Source organism: Vanellus vanellus (assembly GCF_965231255.1).
Source record: "Vanellus vanellus genome assembly, chromosome: 5".
In the NCBI taxonomy this organism is placed as follows: Eukaryota; Metazoa; Chordata; class Aves; order Charadriiformes; family Charadriidae; genus Vanellus; species Vanellus vanellus.
Window position 1 is genome coordinate 31,218,602 of NC_138910.1, and position 17,226 is coordinate 31,235,827.

At 45.1% G+C, this 17,226-nt stretch overlaps 1 protein-coding gene across 1 annotated transcript in view; it reads right to left on the reverse strand.

Moving 5' to 3' along the window:
• Positions 1-969: 969 nt before the first annotated feature.
• Positions 970-17,226, reverse strand: part of CDK15 (cyclin dependent kinase 15) — a gene marked incomplete at both ends in the record, with an annotated part of 35,775 nt that continues 19,518 nt past the window's right edge. Inside the window, 4 exon segments of the mRNA XM_082484637.1 lie at positions 970-1,079; positions 6,418-6,557; positions 9,203-9,251; positions 16,313-16,376. Coding sequence (XP_082340763.1) covers positions 970-1,079; positions 6,418-6,557; positions 9,203-9,251; positions 16,313-16,376 — 363 coding nt within the window.

A 17,226-nucleotide genomic window follows, 5' to 3' on the forward strand; every position in this document is an offset into this window, starting at 1 on the left:
CAATGTCAGGCCCTTTTCGAAAGGACTCGAGGCTGTCCTGTCTGCCTGCTGTTGTCTACATGATGAGGACAGATGGGGTAGAGAGAGGCTGTGAGACCAGGCACTGAGTGCTGGGAGCTGATCCTATAGCAGGTAAATGCCATCTACATCCATTTGAAAGCACAGACGGGAAGCTGAGGTTTGCCCTGCTATCACAGCTAGGTTGCCTCTTAGCTTGGCACACAATAAGACAGTCAAACTAATTTGGCCTCAAGATCAGTCTCCAGGTCTGCCCTGCAATCACAGACCCAGCCAGTGACACTGACTGGACACATGCTGTTAACAAATGGACAAAGTAAACAAAGAGACAGGATATAATAAAAGGGTATTTTCTGGTAATTTCTTTCAATAACAGTGATTTTAAGTGATCTTTCCGTCTTCAGCAACAAAAAGGAGAGGAAAAATGTTGACGCTGAAGCATCATTTTGAAGTGTGTCGTATTAAAATACTGATTAATTAAGCCAAGGATGTTATGAGCTAAGGAAATTTTGCCTAGCTCTGCTCAGGTTCCATGGCATGTGAAACCAAAACAAGTAAGCTATAAAATGTGAACTCAATTGACAAGGACAAAGGCAAACAAAGCAATTTGGTGGGTTTATGCAATGGGGAAATGAAGCAATATTTTGACTGGGGAGGCTTCAGAGGAAAGGGCACGGGTCTGAGACCTGGGAGTACGACGAAAAAAACCCAAACCTCCCATGATACCACTGAGCACTGTGCATTGGGGGCCATTGGCTTGCTGATCTGTTCTCTCTGAATGTGAAATTCTCCATGTTGTCCTCAGCCTAGGATGTGGTCATCCAGCCCTGGGTATCAGTTCTGTTCTCCCACCTTCAATACACAAGGAATTCGTGTGCTAAAGATGACGGCAGCAGCTTCGATAATCGCAACTACACACTTACCCAAGAATTAGTCAATCATCCCTGCTTTCTACCAAAACTTGCTTGAACATCCTGAGAGATGGCCTTTTCGGTAAGAAGCAAACAGGTCACAGATTTCAGGTTGCAGTCTCACTCCTGGAACTGTGAGCACTGATTGTCCTGTGGGAAAATCAGGTTAAAGAAAAAACTGTGAAATGGTCCTTTTCCTTCACTGTGCTACTTTCCAAATGCTCTCCTGTGACATTAGCCACAATATAAACTAATTCAGGATCCTATTTCTCACAGCTCTGTTCCTTCTGATTTTTTTTGGAAAATGATTTCTTTAATCTAGGCACACTTCTCTAGAAATCTCATCTACAGTTTCTTTTCTTTTTTCTTTTTCTTTTTCTTGGAGCAACCAGCAAAATATTATTTGGTAGAACAGTGGTGGGAATGCAACCCGCTAATCAAAAGGATTCAAATGGATCTACGCACTGCCAAGCTCTCTCCTTCCCACCCAGCAGAGGGAGAAAAAAAGAAAAAGAAAAAAGAGATAGAGCGAAGGCACGGAGCTTCTCTCCTTCAGCAATCTCACAAATGCAAAACCTTCCACTCCAGTGACTCCTCATTAACTTACCAAATCTGACAGTCTAATTATCGTAGCTGCTTCACGCTTAGAATAAATAAATACTAAAGTGGGTGTTTAAAGAAATTGAGCAGTGAAATTCAGTCATCTAGACAGTCAATAGCGAGAGAGTTTATTTTAAATTTTTATATTCTTATGTATTTATATCATTTTAGGAAAGATAATGAGATAGTTGTCTTTCAGGCTAATTGAGTTCCTAGGCTCATGGTTGCTTGCTGTCACAATCTCAAACTTAGCTTTAACTTTTGTGCCTTAGAAATCTGATCACTACATCCCCAATTGCTCTTTTCTGCTGATAACTGGGTGAAGGCAGAAGTGCACCTGAGGATGGGAAAAACTACATGGGAGTTTCAGTCTGGATGTCTTTCACAGCAAACAAGACAACTAAATCTTCTCAGATTTGCATTTAAGAGTGTTAAAGGGAAAGTGGAAGTTCAAGAAACCTCAAATATAACTTGCAATTAAACAAAATACAGAAAAATGTCTGCTAACCTCTGATGCAATAACGTCTGCCTCCATGAAGGGTATTAACAGCGCTCCCCCCAAGAGCAGTTCATCTCCCTGAACAATAAGACCTTTATAGAGATTCTCTGGCCTGAGATCAATGGGAGTCAGAGCATTTGATCCATGTCTGTAGGACTTTGTTTCCACAAGTCATGTGGGCCAAACTTTGCGCCAGTTGTGCTTTTGCAAGAGCATGAGCTGGGGAGTGAGCAAAGGAAACCTTCCTTCTTTTCCCATCTTCCCCTTTGCCCTGTGCTCTTAAACAGGGCCCAACACCTGCCAGCACGATGTCTGCTCCAGGCCAGCGACTGGGGAAGAGCTTAAGCAGGGAAACATCTCCAGAGGCCTGTGCCCTTGGCACGCATCTGCTGTGATGTTGCAATGGCTCTTTCCCAGGGTGGTGGCTTAATGACATTAATACAAAACCTCAGTGTCCTGTCAGTATTTATACAAGCAGACCTTCTACCACTGTGGAGATTGGGCCAGCTGAAGTGAGGGGTGTTTTTCCTGAGTTAAGTGAAGATGTGCTTTATCACCTCACAAAAAAGACTGCTTCTGGTTCAGGAGTGACAGCTGATTTGCTGCTCAACACCAACTTTGGTTTATTCCCTTATTAAGACACATTATAAACCAGATTCATACACCTGGTGGGAACTTCACTTTCTCGGTGTCTGTGTCTGATTTGCAGTGAAGGATATCCATTTGCTGTATACAGAGGCGGCAAAGCACAGAGGTAAAAAAATGTAAGTGACTATATAAACCTTTTAGCTATGTAGGAGAACCTAGGGAAAGCAGCCAATCCAAACAAGATGTCCATGAAAGCCAGCTCTTTTTTATACATGCCCTGTGATAACATCTACCAGCACTGGCTAATCCCAACAGCTATGGGATTTTTGGTAGGCAATGACTTGCAGCTTTAACCTCCTCATTGCGTAATTAAAATGACAGTGCTCTGTAAATGTCAATCCTCCCTCCTTCTCCTTGTCTCTGAAAAGCTGAACAGCAGGCTGTTTTAGGAGAAATGGTACAGTGTCATCACCACCTGGCACGCTGGTTTTGAATTGCTGGGGGGAGGTAGCAACCAGAGACCAACCGTACCCAAAAGGAGCAAGTCCCTCCAAGTCAAAGCTGGGATCGCATACACTCAACACGCAATCCTTCTCACAGAGCACAAATTGGACTTGATGACTAACTGCTGTGCTGATGGTATGCCCAGGGTCAAATGTCTCCGGAACTGTTAGAAAGGTCTATACTGAGCCTGGACATCGGTCCGGTGGGGACAGGATCTGAGCTGCCAGCTCAGGCCTCCCTGGCCCGTGCGCCTGGGTTGTTTGGCCAGAGCTCTTCTTGCAATATGTTTTCTTGGGAGCACAGTGATACTAATCCCAAATCCCACTGCTCACCCTCCCTGTTTGTGAGCCTGCTCTAAAGCATTCGAGGGCAAAAGAGAGGGAAAATAAACCAAATCCATAACTAAGAATAATAAGCTGCAATTGTTACTGTGTCTGACCTGTCTGACAGCAGAGTGAGATACCTTCTCAGAAGGCCCTTTGCACTTCAGGACTGACACCGAGTTGAGAGCACAGCTCATGCTTTCTTGATTCAAGGATCTCATCTTTCTTCCAGGAGTGATTAATTGGACAGAAAACATTCTGCTTTAGCTGGTGGCAAAGGGTTAGACTGAAGTTTTATCAGAGCTGCTGTAGCGCAGGGCTGCACTGCACAAAGATAATTGTCTTGGGATTGGCTTAGGCCAGAAAAAGGACAGCAAATGCTCCAGTTTTACGAAAGGTCATCACTGCCACCCCTTAGGCTACTAGCCACAGTGGAAGGAAACTGGAGAATCCCATGCTCCTCTCCTTTGTTGCCATATCCAGAGATGCTGGTGGCGTGTATAGAATTAAGGCCACCAAGACAATGAGTGGGCACTGAACCTGGGCATTAGCAGTCCCTTCTAGCACTAGAGGCACAGGAGTGAGCACTTGCAGGAGAGGCCCATCTGTGGACCTGCCCCACTCGGGGACAGAGAGTCTTACTCTTACAGCATGGGGTACTCTTTTTTTTCTAGCACTTTGCCTCCAGACAGGCATAAGCAACAGCAACCTGTTCCCCTCTGCAGGAGCTGACCACCAGGAAGCAAAGAGCCCCTTGTTCCTTCTGTCCCTTCCCAGGGGCAGCAGCCAGCCTCTAGTCATTAGCATTCCCCTCAGTAATCAGAAACATGCTATTTGGAGGGGTACTTATCTTTGAAACACTGATTTCTCCAATTATTTTTTCACAGGAATTGACCTTTGAAAAACATCCTCTGGCTTCCAGCTTGTCATAGCAACTTATAAAAAGGACAGTTATGCTATAATTATTTCATAAAAATAGAAAATAAATTCTTACGGGAACCTTTTATTTTTTCAAATGTTGTTTCCTGCTTACTCTCTCACATACCTTGGGATCAACCCCCTCCTCCTTTCACCTTTCATCTCCAGCTCATTCTTTGCCCTTCTGCTTTAACTTTCTCCTTCAGAGGATGGGGACTAATAGCCAGCATCCTCCAGAACAAAGTGGGAAAAGAATATATTTATAATCTGCTCTGTGTTATCATAGCAACCAGAATTTTAAAATTATACAGGTAAATTCCAAAATAGCGTGTTGCCAAAATGACACAAGAGAACAAATGCCTTACACAATTATGGAAATAGGGATGGCTACATACGACATTATTCAGAATTGCCTAATTTTTACAGGCTTAATGAATCACTCATGAATATGGCCTTGCATGATCATACTGTACTTGCTTCAGCCCTGTGCACTTTGATTCTGTTCCCAACACACTGGTTGCTATGATAACGCCATGCAGTTTCCTGTCCACAAGGTACTTCTTGCCGCAATATGGGGGACAATAAATATGGGATGGTGTATAAACCCAGGTGAAATGAATCTAGCCCCTCTCTGGCAGCGTGTTGGAGAGATTGACACATTATGCCAATCTGTTTTCTCATTCCGTCTGTTTCTCCTCACTCTCTCCCTTTCTCTCACATTGTCTGTCTCTGTACCTGTTTTTTTCCACACTCTCTCTCTCTCTCTTGGCACTGACACTTTCATCTTCTCCCTTGGGGATTGGAGATGTCACTGCGGGAAGTGCTTGTCCGCCTCTCCGGCAGCAGCAGAGCCCTGTGGCTTTGACAAACCTCATTTAATTGGGAGGAAGCCAGGAGGGTTTGAAAGAACTGAAACATCCACGAAACTCCTTTTATCAGGCATAATTTAAACTCTGCATGGAAAAAACCCTATATGTATAAAGAAAAGTCAACTTCCCTCCTGCTGTGCGTGCTCCCCTCCTCCCCCCCCGGCACAGGCAGGCTCCTGCGAGATTCCATCTTTTCATTTTTCTAAAAGTGTCAAAGTAGATTTGTGCTCTGTGGCTGGGTGAACAGAAAAGGAATGCAGATGTCTCTCACTCATGCACATACACACCGAGAGCACCTTCTGAAGGGCGGCGGTTTGGGAGAGATGCTAGCTGGCTGCTCCTTCACTTGGGATGTGTTGCAGGATGCAGAAATTAAGTTTTCAAATAGCTTGACAACACAGTGCAAGAAGACTTCTTCTTAATTGCCCCTATCTTAAAAAAAAACACCAAACTAAGTAGTGTAGTGGGTGCCCAGGAGGCAATGGGGAATGCGAGGGCTCTCTGGCCTGTTGCCTGACAGGAGGGACCTTTTCCTAGTAAGGCACAGAACCTGTAGCTTGAGAGACCCTGTATCTGTTGTCAGCTCAGGGCAGGAGAGGCAGATCTGTTTGTATGCAGCTATGTGCTGAAGAGAAGGGAGCAAGGGAAGAAGAAAATAAAGCAGGTAAAACTGAGGGAGAACTGGTGTGACAGGGTATGAGGAACAGCTGTTGTCTCTGAACATCAAAAGGGAGCAAGAGGAGCGGTCCCAGGGAATTGGGGCTAGGACATCATGCTGAGCAGCTGGGAATTCAGGACATCAGGAGGGACTGGCATGTGACTTACACTGAATACACAGGGTGAGCCAGCCCGAGGGAAAGCTCTGCGCCCCTGGGGTTACAGAATAGGGTAGAAATGACCTGTCAAAGCATATATACCTCCGCTTTGTAAATGTACCATGGCGGCAGCCCATCCAGGTCCCCTTCTAGTATTAACATTGGTCAAGTGGAAGAAAACAGAAAAACAAGCCGTGAAATTTGCAATGGGACGTAAACTTTGCAGCATATGAGAGTGAGGAGGGAGGGCAGGCAGAAAAGAGACACATGTCCGGGTGAATGGCAGAGACTTTCAAAGTACAGGAGAAACTCATAATAAATGGCATGTGAAGTAGCTCTCTCTTGGTGAGATGAAATCAAGAGTTAACTTACCAGCAGAAACCTGATAGAGCTGAGGAGGCAGAGGGCTGAAGAAGCCATGAAGAAGTGCATCTTGCGCAGAGATCCGGCCTCGAGGGAAGGCTGTGAGCATCCTGGAGGCCAAATCCTCTGCTGCTGGCACCCTGCTCAGCCTAGGAAAACGGGAGAAAAAATAGCGTAGGAGATGAGCACAAGCCAGAAAGCTGGAACCAGAACTTGACCCAGCCCTTCTCAGAGCTTGAGGCAGAGATAGTGGAGGGACACAGGGGAGTTGGATAAACCCACCCCAGCTGTCTAGCTTTCCAGGACATTTGCATTTCCATGTGAGTTTGATTATGTTGGAGTATATGCATCCAGGATTTCAGCTCAAACTCATGTTTTCAGAGAAATTTTCAAAATACATTGTTGTTTTGTAAAAAGAAGGTTGTAAGTAAAAGGGAAAATACTGCTGGGGAGACTGTATTTTACATGTCATAACTGGAATATCAGAGGTTGGTGTTACCAGTTTACAGTGACAATCCAAGTGCACAAAATAACCTGACTGGCCCACTGAGCAGACCAGAGGTCAAAACTAAAAAAACTAAAGAAAATACCATTTCCCCTTTTCCTACCCTAGTACCAGCAGTGCAGCTGGTTGTAAAATGTATTGGGGATTCACAGAGATGAATCTGTTTCTCAGGATGAGTGCTTAAAATAGGTGTAATACACACATGCTCCATGCCCAGCAAATACCAATGCCAAGTGGCTGCTTTCTAGAGGAGCTGGGGACAAGGAAGTAGAAGAGAGAAAACAAAACAACAGGGAAACAAATAAAAATAGTCATTTAGTTTTACAGCTTTTTGTTTGTTTGTTTGTTCTGATCATGTTTCAGCATCAGGAGGCCCATCAGAGCATGGCCTGTTGTGCTTCCTCCCTCGGCTCCCACCACTGCTTCCCCTCCAAGTGACATCAGGCACTGGAATCCCCCTGCCCCTGCACTCTCCCTCCCTACACAGGACATTTGACAGGCGGACATATTTGTTTTGAGGAGATAAAATGTAAAAAAAAGAATGGAAAAGACACAGAAAGAGATAGATATCCTGAGAAACAGATTTATAAAAGGTATCTGGCCTCACTGAGGTAGGTAACTGCTGAATTCTCACCTCCAGCAAAACAGTTCAAGCCCCTGCTGCCTTGGGGAGCAGGGACAGGACCGGCAGCCAAAGCATCCAACCTGAGGCTGCCTGCTAGAGTTGCACCACAGGCTGCCCCTGCCATGGCAGGGTCTTTCTGGAGACCCTCTGCCCCCTCGGTCCCTGCTGCTGCAGGCTCCCACACTGGGCAGCAACATGGTTCAGTGCTTTCCCACCATGGCTTAGGCTTCCTGGTAGTGGCCGAGCTTTACACAGAGCTCCCCTTTGATTTCTTAATTGGCCATGGACAGTCATGGCTGAGTGGTCTGTATGAAGCAGCTCTTTCCTTCTCAAGAGCCGAGCATGCCAAGGTGGCCATTTGGCCGTGCTGGCATAAGGACTCTGTAATCTAGAGCTGAAGCCGGCCCATTGGCAGCCCAGAGCTCAGGTGCCGTGGTGCTGGATGAGCCTGTCAGTATGAGGCTGTAATGGGGCCCGTCAAGGGATTATGACCAAAAAGCAGAAGTGCAATACAGCAGAGTTGTGAGGAATATAGTTATTTCTTTGTTCAGGCTGAGAGAGGATTTGTTCTCTTCCAGGACCTGTGTTATCAGGGTTTGGGATGTGCCGAGCTTTGTGTGTTTCTGAAGCTGTGCACGACAATGGCTAGCATTTCAGCAACCTGTGCTTTGCTGAAAACTTCAGCATGTTTGTTCAGCCTTTCAGAATAGCGTCTGGCAAACCCAGCTCTGAAGGGTAGCACACTTCCCTCCGAGCAGGGCTGGATCCCAAGCAATGAGCTGAACAGATAATAAACAGCAGCAATGAAAAATGTGGTTATGTCCTCAAAAGAATATTTGATTGTGCATGAACACAATCCTGAGGACAAATCCTGTCTAGTCTTTTCCTGCATAACTATAAAGCCGGTTGTGTACCTCAAAATCAGTACAGGGGGGGTGGGGGTGTTGATTTTAATGATTCTCTGAGCTAGGTTAGGGCACTTCACCTGATTATAAATTTCTTTCACTGATACATATATACATTATATGTGTGTATGTGTGTGTGTGTGTGTGTGTGTGTGTGTGTGTGTGTACATATATATGCTTGAAAAATACTCCCTTCTCTTAGCACACTAGGGGGTGATTGGGTGGTGTTGGTGAGCCTGGTCAAGTTGAGGTATGTGACCATGGCCTTAGTCTCATAGCTTTTGGCCACTGAAGAATGTGAATTTTCCCTGCCTAACTAATCACAAGATTATTTCATTGTCTCGTAAAAATGCTGTCCTAGCACGTCTTCCTCACCACTGTTGAGCAACGTTTCTGTTTCTAGAAATGAAAACTGGGACAGTGCAAAGTCTGTCTTCAGTCTGGGCAAGAGGGCCTGGGAAACTACGACCTTCTGAATTGAACTGTGCCCCGCAAAAAGCTGCTCATAATGTCATTGAATCACTGCTTATCTGAGAATAATCACTACTCCTCTGCGAATAATAATAAACCCACTATGTGCCTACTTCTGCTGCAATCTCTCGAAATCAGTTGCTTAACTGATGTTAGATCTGCTTGTTACTACAGAGCCACCCGGCTCTTCCTGAGCTTGCCAAAAGAGCTCATTTCAAGTTAAATGATTGCATAAAGAAACAAATAAACCCAGAGGCGATTTTGACGTTGCCGTTATAGGTAGCTTACCTGTCACAGATGACTCGGAGTCTCTGAGGTTTTCTGGAAGCAACCAGTTCTAGAAAGTGTAATATGCAATCACAGGATTAAATGAAAATCAAGCCAAAACCCATTCTTTGAGCCCTTACAGAAAACGTGTGCTCAGAATTTCAAAGGGCCCTATAGAATCTGTCATCTTAGTATTTATAAATATACATTATTCCTATAGGACTTCAGTACCAGCATTTATGTTAATAAGGCTGTTCCAGTTCTGTAACCCTTTCCTTTCATGCATCTGTGAATATAGGCCTTGGGCCTCCTTCTGTTACAGTGTGAGTCTTCGCTTTGACTTCAATAAAAGCAGCATCAGTCCCTCAAGCCTTCACATGAAGGAAGCCGAAAGAGGTTGGCGGGCCTGAATCCCCAGCAATTGTCTTGGCTTACCAAGGGGCTGCTGAGCCTCATGTATTGCCCTGTGGGCACGTGGGGCTTTTCTGCATGGATCTGGCAGGAAGACTGGGGACGGAGCAAAGGCACTTGGGTCCTGCTCTCTTTTTGCCCACTGCTCTTGCTGTCAATCCCTCACTAAGTTTGTCATTTTTCAAGTTAACCATTTTCATGCACCCTTTGTACTTAGTGATTCAAACATCTCTACCAGACTGGAACTTTGCAGAGTTTGCAGTTTTGGGAAGGCTGTGTTGTTGTTGCCATTTGTCAAGGACACATTTCTAAACATTGTGGAAAATGTAGAGGAATACATTCCTTAAATGTTTTCTTATGAAGCATGAATTTTGTTAGCCTTAGATATGAATGAATGGCATAAGTCTGGAAGATTTCCTCTTGGAGCTGATCAACAAAGACATTTTCTTGCATCAGAAAGGTTGTAATTTCTACCCAGCTACATTTTCCTGAGCACCATTTCTGACAGCAGAGATGAACAGTGCTCTAGCCATGGAAAGGAGAGCAGGAAAGGTGGTGTAGACCTCTCTTCCAGCCCAGGCTGGACAACCATTCCCCGCGACAGCGAGACCAGGAGGCAAGTGCCACCGGTCTATTGCCAGTAGACTCAGAACTCCGCTGGAGCTTATGCTGCACCATCAGAGAGCATCTGCCGTCCCTTCCTGTCCTGGACCACCACCCATGTCATTCGGGGACAGAAGCTGCCAGCTGTGGGCAAAGTAGGAGTCCCCTCTGCCTTCACCTGCGTGGCCATTTCCAGAGTGCCAGGACCAGGGGCTCAGTCACTCAGTGTCTGACTTGATGCACAGGCAATTTGAAAAAGTGCAAATGACTGAACTTTCAGCACTTAACCTTTCCAACAGCAATCTTTCACCATTAAGCCAGGCAAGCAGGTTGTTAAACCTGTCTATCACAGGGTAAGTAACAGTTCACAATTGAAGGGTTGCCCTACACCCAAATACTAAGGTAATTGCTAAAGCAGTAAATGGCAATATAATCTGGGATGGGATTCATGACTGTTTAGGTGCCAGAGCACTGTAATTATCACCAATATAGAGAGGTTATATATTAGTATCTTGAATAGCCCATTCCCAAATCAGTCACCAAGATTAACTCTGGCAGAACATTCCTCTTGGATCACTAATAACATTCTCTCTGGATCCTCTTTCCTTCATTTTGCCCCCTTGACTGTAATAAAAGTGTAGAAATAAATGTCCATATTGAGTAGAGATGTAAAATTTCCAAGCAGAATAGAAGAAAAACAATTTAAAAAATGGTTTGGAAAGGCATAAGATTTTTTTTGCATGAGGTAGAAATTTTTACCTCTTCATAGAGCTGGCCAAAACCTTTCAGATGTTGTAAGACTCTGCCAGAAAATTTTGATTTGTGAGATGGAAGCATTCCATTCAATTTCCTTTAATATTTAATAAAAATGTCAAGATGACTTAAATATTGTACTTCAACTGTACTGAAATCTTTTAACATGAATATTCTTTAATGAGTTTAACATAAAAGTTAAAAAATGCACATTCAGGTGATAACAGCAGGGCAAAGTGTTTCAATGATATCTAACTGAAATGCCACTTTGTTTGTATGGAGTGCATTTTCAGGATTAACATTCCAAAGAGAAAATAGGATTTTCTTTACATTACAGACAGAAATAGCAACTTGCTTACTGGTAACTGGGAGGAATACCTGAATTATAGTCTTCGCTGTCTCGAGCAAGCCTCTTGACTTAAATTTACCATTTATATAACATGAAGATTAATAATTATCTAGAAGAGGTAGTGTAAGAGCCAGTGAGCCAACTACGGCTGTCCCTGTCCAAACACATCTCTCAGTGGAGAATTCTGCTTGAGTGAGGACTGCCAAACTTGCCATTTTGAGTATACAGAGCTTTGATTATAAATGGAAGGTATGGGTAAGAAAACAGTGTGTCTCTGCTCAAAGATTTAATGCAGTCAACTAATCCACTTTAAATCAGTTCAGATTAGTCTCCTGATTGACCCCATATAGACAAACCCTTAGAGAATGTTGAGGCCCCATTGTGTTGAGCAGAGTAAGAACAGAGCAGTAAATATTTTCCTACTGTAAAAATTAAAACCAATCTAAAATTGTAAAACAACATAAACAGCTACTCCTTAAAGGCAAGAGATAAAGAATATTTGGATATCATTCCAAAAAGTGGATAAACTACTGATTTAATCATCTTACAATGATGATATAGACATAAAATGATGGGATTGTGTAGGGCTGATTGGCTTTTTTAACAATACCAGTAGATCTGCAAGGAAGCACTTGGGTTTGTTATTTTCTATCAGTATGCAAGGCAGTGTGTGCTAATGAGGAAATACCTTCCTATATGAAAACCCAGGTGGAAGTGGCTAATGAACTGATAATGAGGCAAGCAAGCCAGAGGACAAAAGTTAAACTTTCCTAATTGAAGAAGGGAGAGAAAGAGGATGCCAAGCGCTGCTGGATGAAGGCACTGGGGTTGCAGGCTCGCAGAGAAAATTTCTTTCATTAGTGAAATCTCTGTGGCTGCAGGACAGAAGCAGAGCTCTGTCTGTGTGGCAGACTGGAAACTGCAGTCTGTGCCCAGTGCCAGATAGATAGGAAGTTTCCCTGCAGCCTGGCCAGTGTATACTGCGCATTAGTTAAGTGCTGCTCTTCCCTTTGGGATCAAAGCCACATGCAGTTTATTATGACAATAAAAATTTCATCGGTTTAGAATTCAGTTTCAAACCATCCCATTTTTTAAATGAAGCATCAGCATAAAAAGTGAGATTAAAAAAAAAAAAGCACTCAGACATCTGCATTCTCAAAAATGTCATTTGAAGTTTGCGGTTCCGAGCCTGCTGCTTGTTGCCTCCACCTGCTGGTGACATTTTGGAAGCGCAACAGGGATTAAAAATTGTACTCTGGAGCAGAAGATGACTCTGGAAAGCTTCTAAATCTCACTCAGCGTAGCAAAGCCTGCAGATATGTGAAAAGCTAGGCTTAATTTAAAAGTGATTGCTGCATCTGAAAAAGCCCAGTGTAAAACCTGTGTCTGCTAAGTGAGATGATACTACCTGCCATTGGAGAATTCATTAGTCAGCCTGCGCGATAAATCAAGGAGTAAAGCTCACTCATAGCAAGTTCATCATGTTATAAACAAATAAGCACTATTCCCCACTCTTTGGAACCCAAATGTCAGAAAAAGGAAACAAAAACCAACTCGGTGCATTGGGCGCTCCAGTGTTCCCAGTTTGGCAAAAGCACGAGCTTAATGTCATGGGCTGTGATTCCTAATCCTTTCCTGCCCTTGACCCCTGCTGTCTAGATTCAAACTTGTAACCATTAATGGGGCTGGATCAAAACACTGGCCTTCTGGTGTCACCAATGGTGTTTAGAGGGGATTTAAACTCCCTGCTTTTCAGCGCAGTGAAATGAACACAGCAGTAGATTAATGCAAGGATTTGAGCTCACACAGCATGAGAGCTTTCAAAAATAGTGTTAACAGAGCTACAACTGCCTCTTTCAGGGGAAGCAAAATGAGGGGAACAGAACAAATGAACAAACACAGGGCAAAGCCTTGTCGCTATGGGCAGGGCTCCTAAGCCTGGGGAGCCAGGGAGAGGGCCAGAGAGTGCGCTGAGACGTGGGGCAGGAGCTCTTCCAACCCTTTGTGTTCTGCAGGAACCGGTTCTCAAGCCAGGGCTGAGGTAAAACTGTGCTATCAGGCCCCATGGCTGCATGTAATTGCCTACCCCAACTGTCTCTCCTGCAGGGAGACAGGGAGAACGCAAGCTGCAGGGCCGGCCAGGGAAGAGTTGCTCACCCACCCTTCCTGTTCACCTGGGGTCAGGCACAGGTTGAGATTTTGGCAAACTGTAGGCAATGGGCATAACGCCCATTTGTGAACTTTGTTGTTGAAGAAGGCACAGGGGCATAGGGTGGACAAATACTCCTTTGCCCATTTCACCCCTTGCCAGTTAGCCATAGAGGTGCCAGGGTTGCTGCCCTGTGTGTGTGTGGCTCACAGACCCTACAGCCCATGCTGTATCTCCTCTTCAGACTCTGCAGCAGGATGTGCTCAAGCCCACAGTAGTGACAGGAAAACATCTAAAGGTTTCCAGCTTTCATTTCAAAGATTCCTACTAACCCACCTGGCCCAGGAACCCTTCCAGTAACAACCTCAGTCAGGCAGAGCCTACACTGCTGAATCCAGTGGGAGTTTTGCCATCAACTTCAATGAGAATAGGATCACACCTCAGTGCTTTGTTTTGCCCGTGTTCGTTCCTTGCCTCGGGCAGGAACCTGTTTGTTTGTTTGCTGCCTGCGCTCACTTCGAACATCAATAGGACTAGCTAAAAGCATTCAAGCCATCAGATTTGGGGAAGTGCTCCAAAGTTTGTTTGCTTATCTGAACCATCCCAGGCACTCAGATTCGCACAACTGGGCTGGAAATAACCTCAAGAGAGAAGGTTTTCTCAGGCAGACTCCACAGCTTCCACTCGGGCTGAGCATGTCCTGGGGGGGGAAATGGCACTTCTGCTTCAGGGAAGAGAGGGGAAGTGCACAGAAGCATGTGAATGGCAAATAGCTTTAAACAAAGAGACTAATTTGCCTTCTTACCAGCAGCTCCATCAAAAACTGACTTGATTTAGTTCATGACTAGGGCAAATAGTCCAACCTTACATGACTAACCTTCTTCTATCCAGACTGGTTTGTGTAATCCAGGTGTGAGCTAAGTGCTTGGTTCCAATAGGTGGCTGGAGCAGCTTGGAGTTCCTTAGGCAGGCTCTGAGGAGGCGAAAGGGATGCTGCCTCTACAGCTATTGACTCAAACACTGGCTCAGCACCCCTCTCCCATGTCTTTGCTAGCATGGTGTGATGCTTCCACAGGAAGGTGTCCTCCTGCATTTCCGTCTGCTCCAGCCACAAAAGGCACCAGCATCACAGGATGACAGCACAGCACAGGTCAGTTCTGCCCTGCTGCAGTCCATTAGGGAAACTTTCTAGCAAGCCTGCAAGCAACTCAGACTTGAAAACTGCTTACAATGACTGGACTTGTCTTTACTTGGGCTATTTCCATGCTGCCCAGGTGCCTGTCCTCTCCCTCCCAGCCCTGCCACTGGCACCCTCCACAGCAGCAGAGAACAGCACTGCTACTCAGACAAAACAGAGCTAAGCCAGAGTCATCGCGCAGGGCAGTTCTGGGCACTCACACGTTCTCAGTTGTTGGTACTAGTTTCTTTGCTAGCGTAGCCTTAATGCTTGCACTTTTAGATTGTCCCTCTGTATAGCATCGGGATACCTAATCATCATCACTGAGAGTTTTTGGCCTTGTATGAGCAGATGACTGGCATAAAAAAATTTCTTTGTGATCAGTTTGTCCCACACATGAGCATTTCTTTCCTCCCAGACTACCCTTCCCAACTTATAGACTACCCAGCCAAGCCTTCAACAACTTAGAGAAGAAAGTGCTTCCTCCGGCTGTCTGCTCTGTGCTTGCTCCCTATCCAAATTAAACTTGCTGTGGACAGCGACACATTCCCATTTCACGCTGGTTTGATTAATGTGTCTCAGCTAATTGTGTGAAAGATTCCAGTCCTTTCGGCTGTGAGACCAGGTTATTGTTCAGCCAATCGTGGCTACCATGTGAAAATGGAGGCTGTTTAGTGTTCATGCACCAGAATCAAAGGAGGGGCATCTTGGACTGGGTCACAGAGCAACACCCACTTCTTTGAAAAGATGTTACTATGCTCTACTAAACCTGTAAACCTCTTGCTCAAAGCACGTCTTCTCCCTCCTCCTCTCCCCCCTGCTCTTTTTCCCCCTTCTGGATAGACAGGCTCCCCCCACCACTCTCTTAGGGTACAAGTGAGAGAGAATGGCTAGATTGTAGATGGGTGGATTTCACATTCTAGGGTTTTTAATATTTCACTTTTATATTTCTCTTAGAGAATGATCCTGCTGAGAGGCTGAGAATCAGTGCTCATCATTTCCCCCTCACTGACACTTGAATATATTTTCCCAAGAGAAAACATTAAACAAAAAGAGAGAGAGAGAGAGAAGGGGGGGGGGGGGGGGGAGGGAGAGTGACTGAGCTAGCTTTTCAAAGCATACTTCTCAACCTGCCCACATCAAAATAAGAGACAACTGGCCCTTTGAAGTCCAGGACACAGACTTCTCTACCAGCCCATGTGGAAATAAAAGAAGCCAGCTTTATAAATCACACAGATTTCTCACCTTGCCCACATTAAAATCAGGGACAGTGACCTTTAAAACTGAGGTTTAAAGGCCCCCAAACCAATCTCCATAAAAATAAGGAGAGTTCAGATAAACTGTGTCTCCAGGTACCTGTCAGCTTTTCCAGTCTAAACCAGGAGACATCACTCCTTTGCACTGAGGAGTGGAGACTAACTACATTGTCAGCACTTGCAGCAATGAAATCCTCCATCAGCTTAACATATCCCCAACACTCAGTGAGGCAACTTTGCCACGCATGTAGCTTTGCTTGTATGCTAGGCCAATCCCAGTGTTGTAAGTCCTACAACGACACTATTGTTAACTAGCCCAAGGGATTTAGTTACACTGAAACACAGGATATTTCCTACTGAGAATTACTGACCCCAAAATTAAGTGACTGCTGGCTCAGAGAAAAAGATGGCATTCTTGTGAGTTAAATACTACCTGGGTTATAGCTGGGGAGCTTAGAAAGTCCTGGCCAGGTCTCCTCAGTTGGGACTCCCAATACCTGTGCAAAGAAGGAGAGTGAGAAGAGCAATAACCTCTGTCTGCCAATACCCAGCCTTGGTGTGTAGCTGGAGAAATTGGTCTCAATGGAGAGAGACTGTGGCCTTTACTGTAAACCGGCGCAGATTCACACTGCCCTGACTGGTGCTCGATCTACCACTGCACATAAAGGACACTGCCATTGTAGCACTTGATTTTATAGCAGAAAGGGTCCTGCTGAGATTGAATGTTGTTGCTGCTGGGAACATCAGTGAAGGTGTCTACAACTTCGCTGCCAGGTGCCACTCCTGCCTGTGTTTGCCAGCCCAGGGGTCACATTGTTCAGCCCCTTTTTACCGCTGATGGTGTCCTCCTGTGGCGGAGCTGCACTGGGGACTTACTCTGCCCACTTGTGCTGGCAGTAGCCGATACGCTCAGTGGCAGCAAAGGCTGTGACCTGTGATAGAAACCCCTACCATTCTGAGATGCAAAAGAAAAACTGGCAGACAGGTCTACTGACAGGTGCTAGAAAGCAGTCCAGCGTCTCAATGTGAAGGGTCCAGAGCTCCAGCGGTGTCTTTGGACTTCATTGTGAATTGTGGGCTTCAGAAGTAGATCCTCACTGAGCAAAGTTTGGGTCAGGAAAGCCTCCTCCAACCTCATTTTAGTTGCTGAAATGTGTGAGATCAAATATATCCAGATTTCTGTGCAGGCTGCAGTTGCGGATGTTTAGTGTTATTATTATTACTTGCCACATGCAAAGTGCCTCGTGCCTATTGATATGGATGAGTTGTGCTAAAGAGGTAAAGCCACATATTTAAGAAGATTTCACAGCATGTGATATGGTATTATAAATCAGTACTGCTAACTCC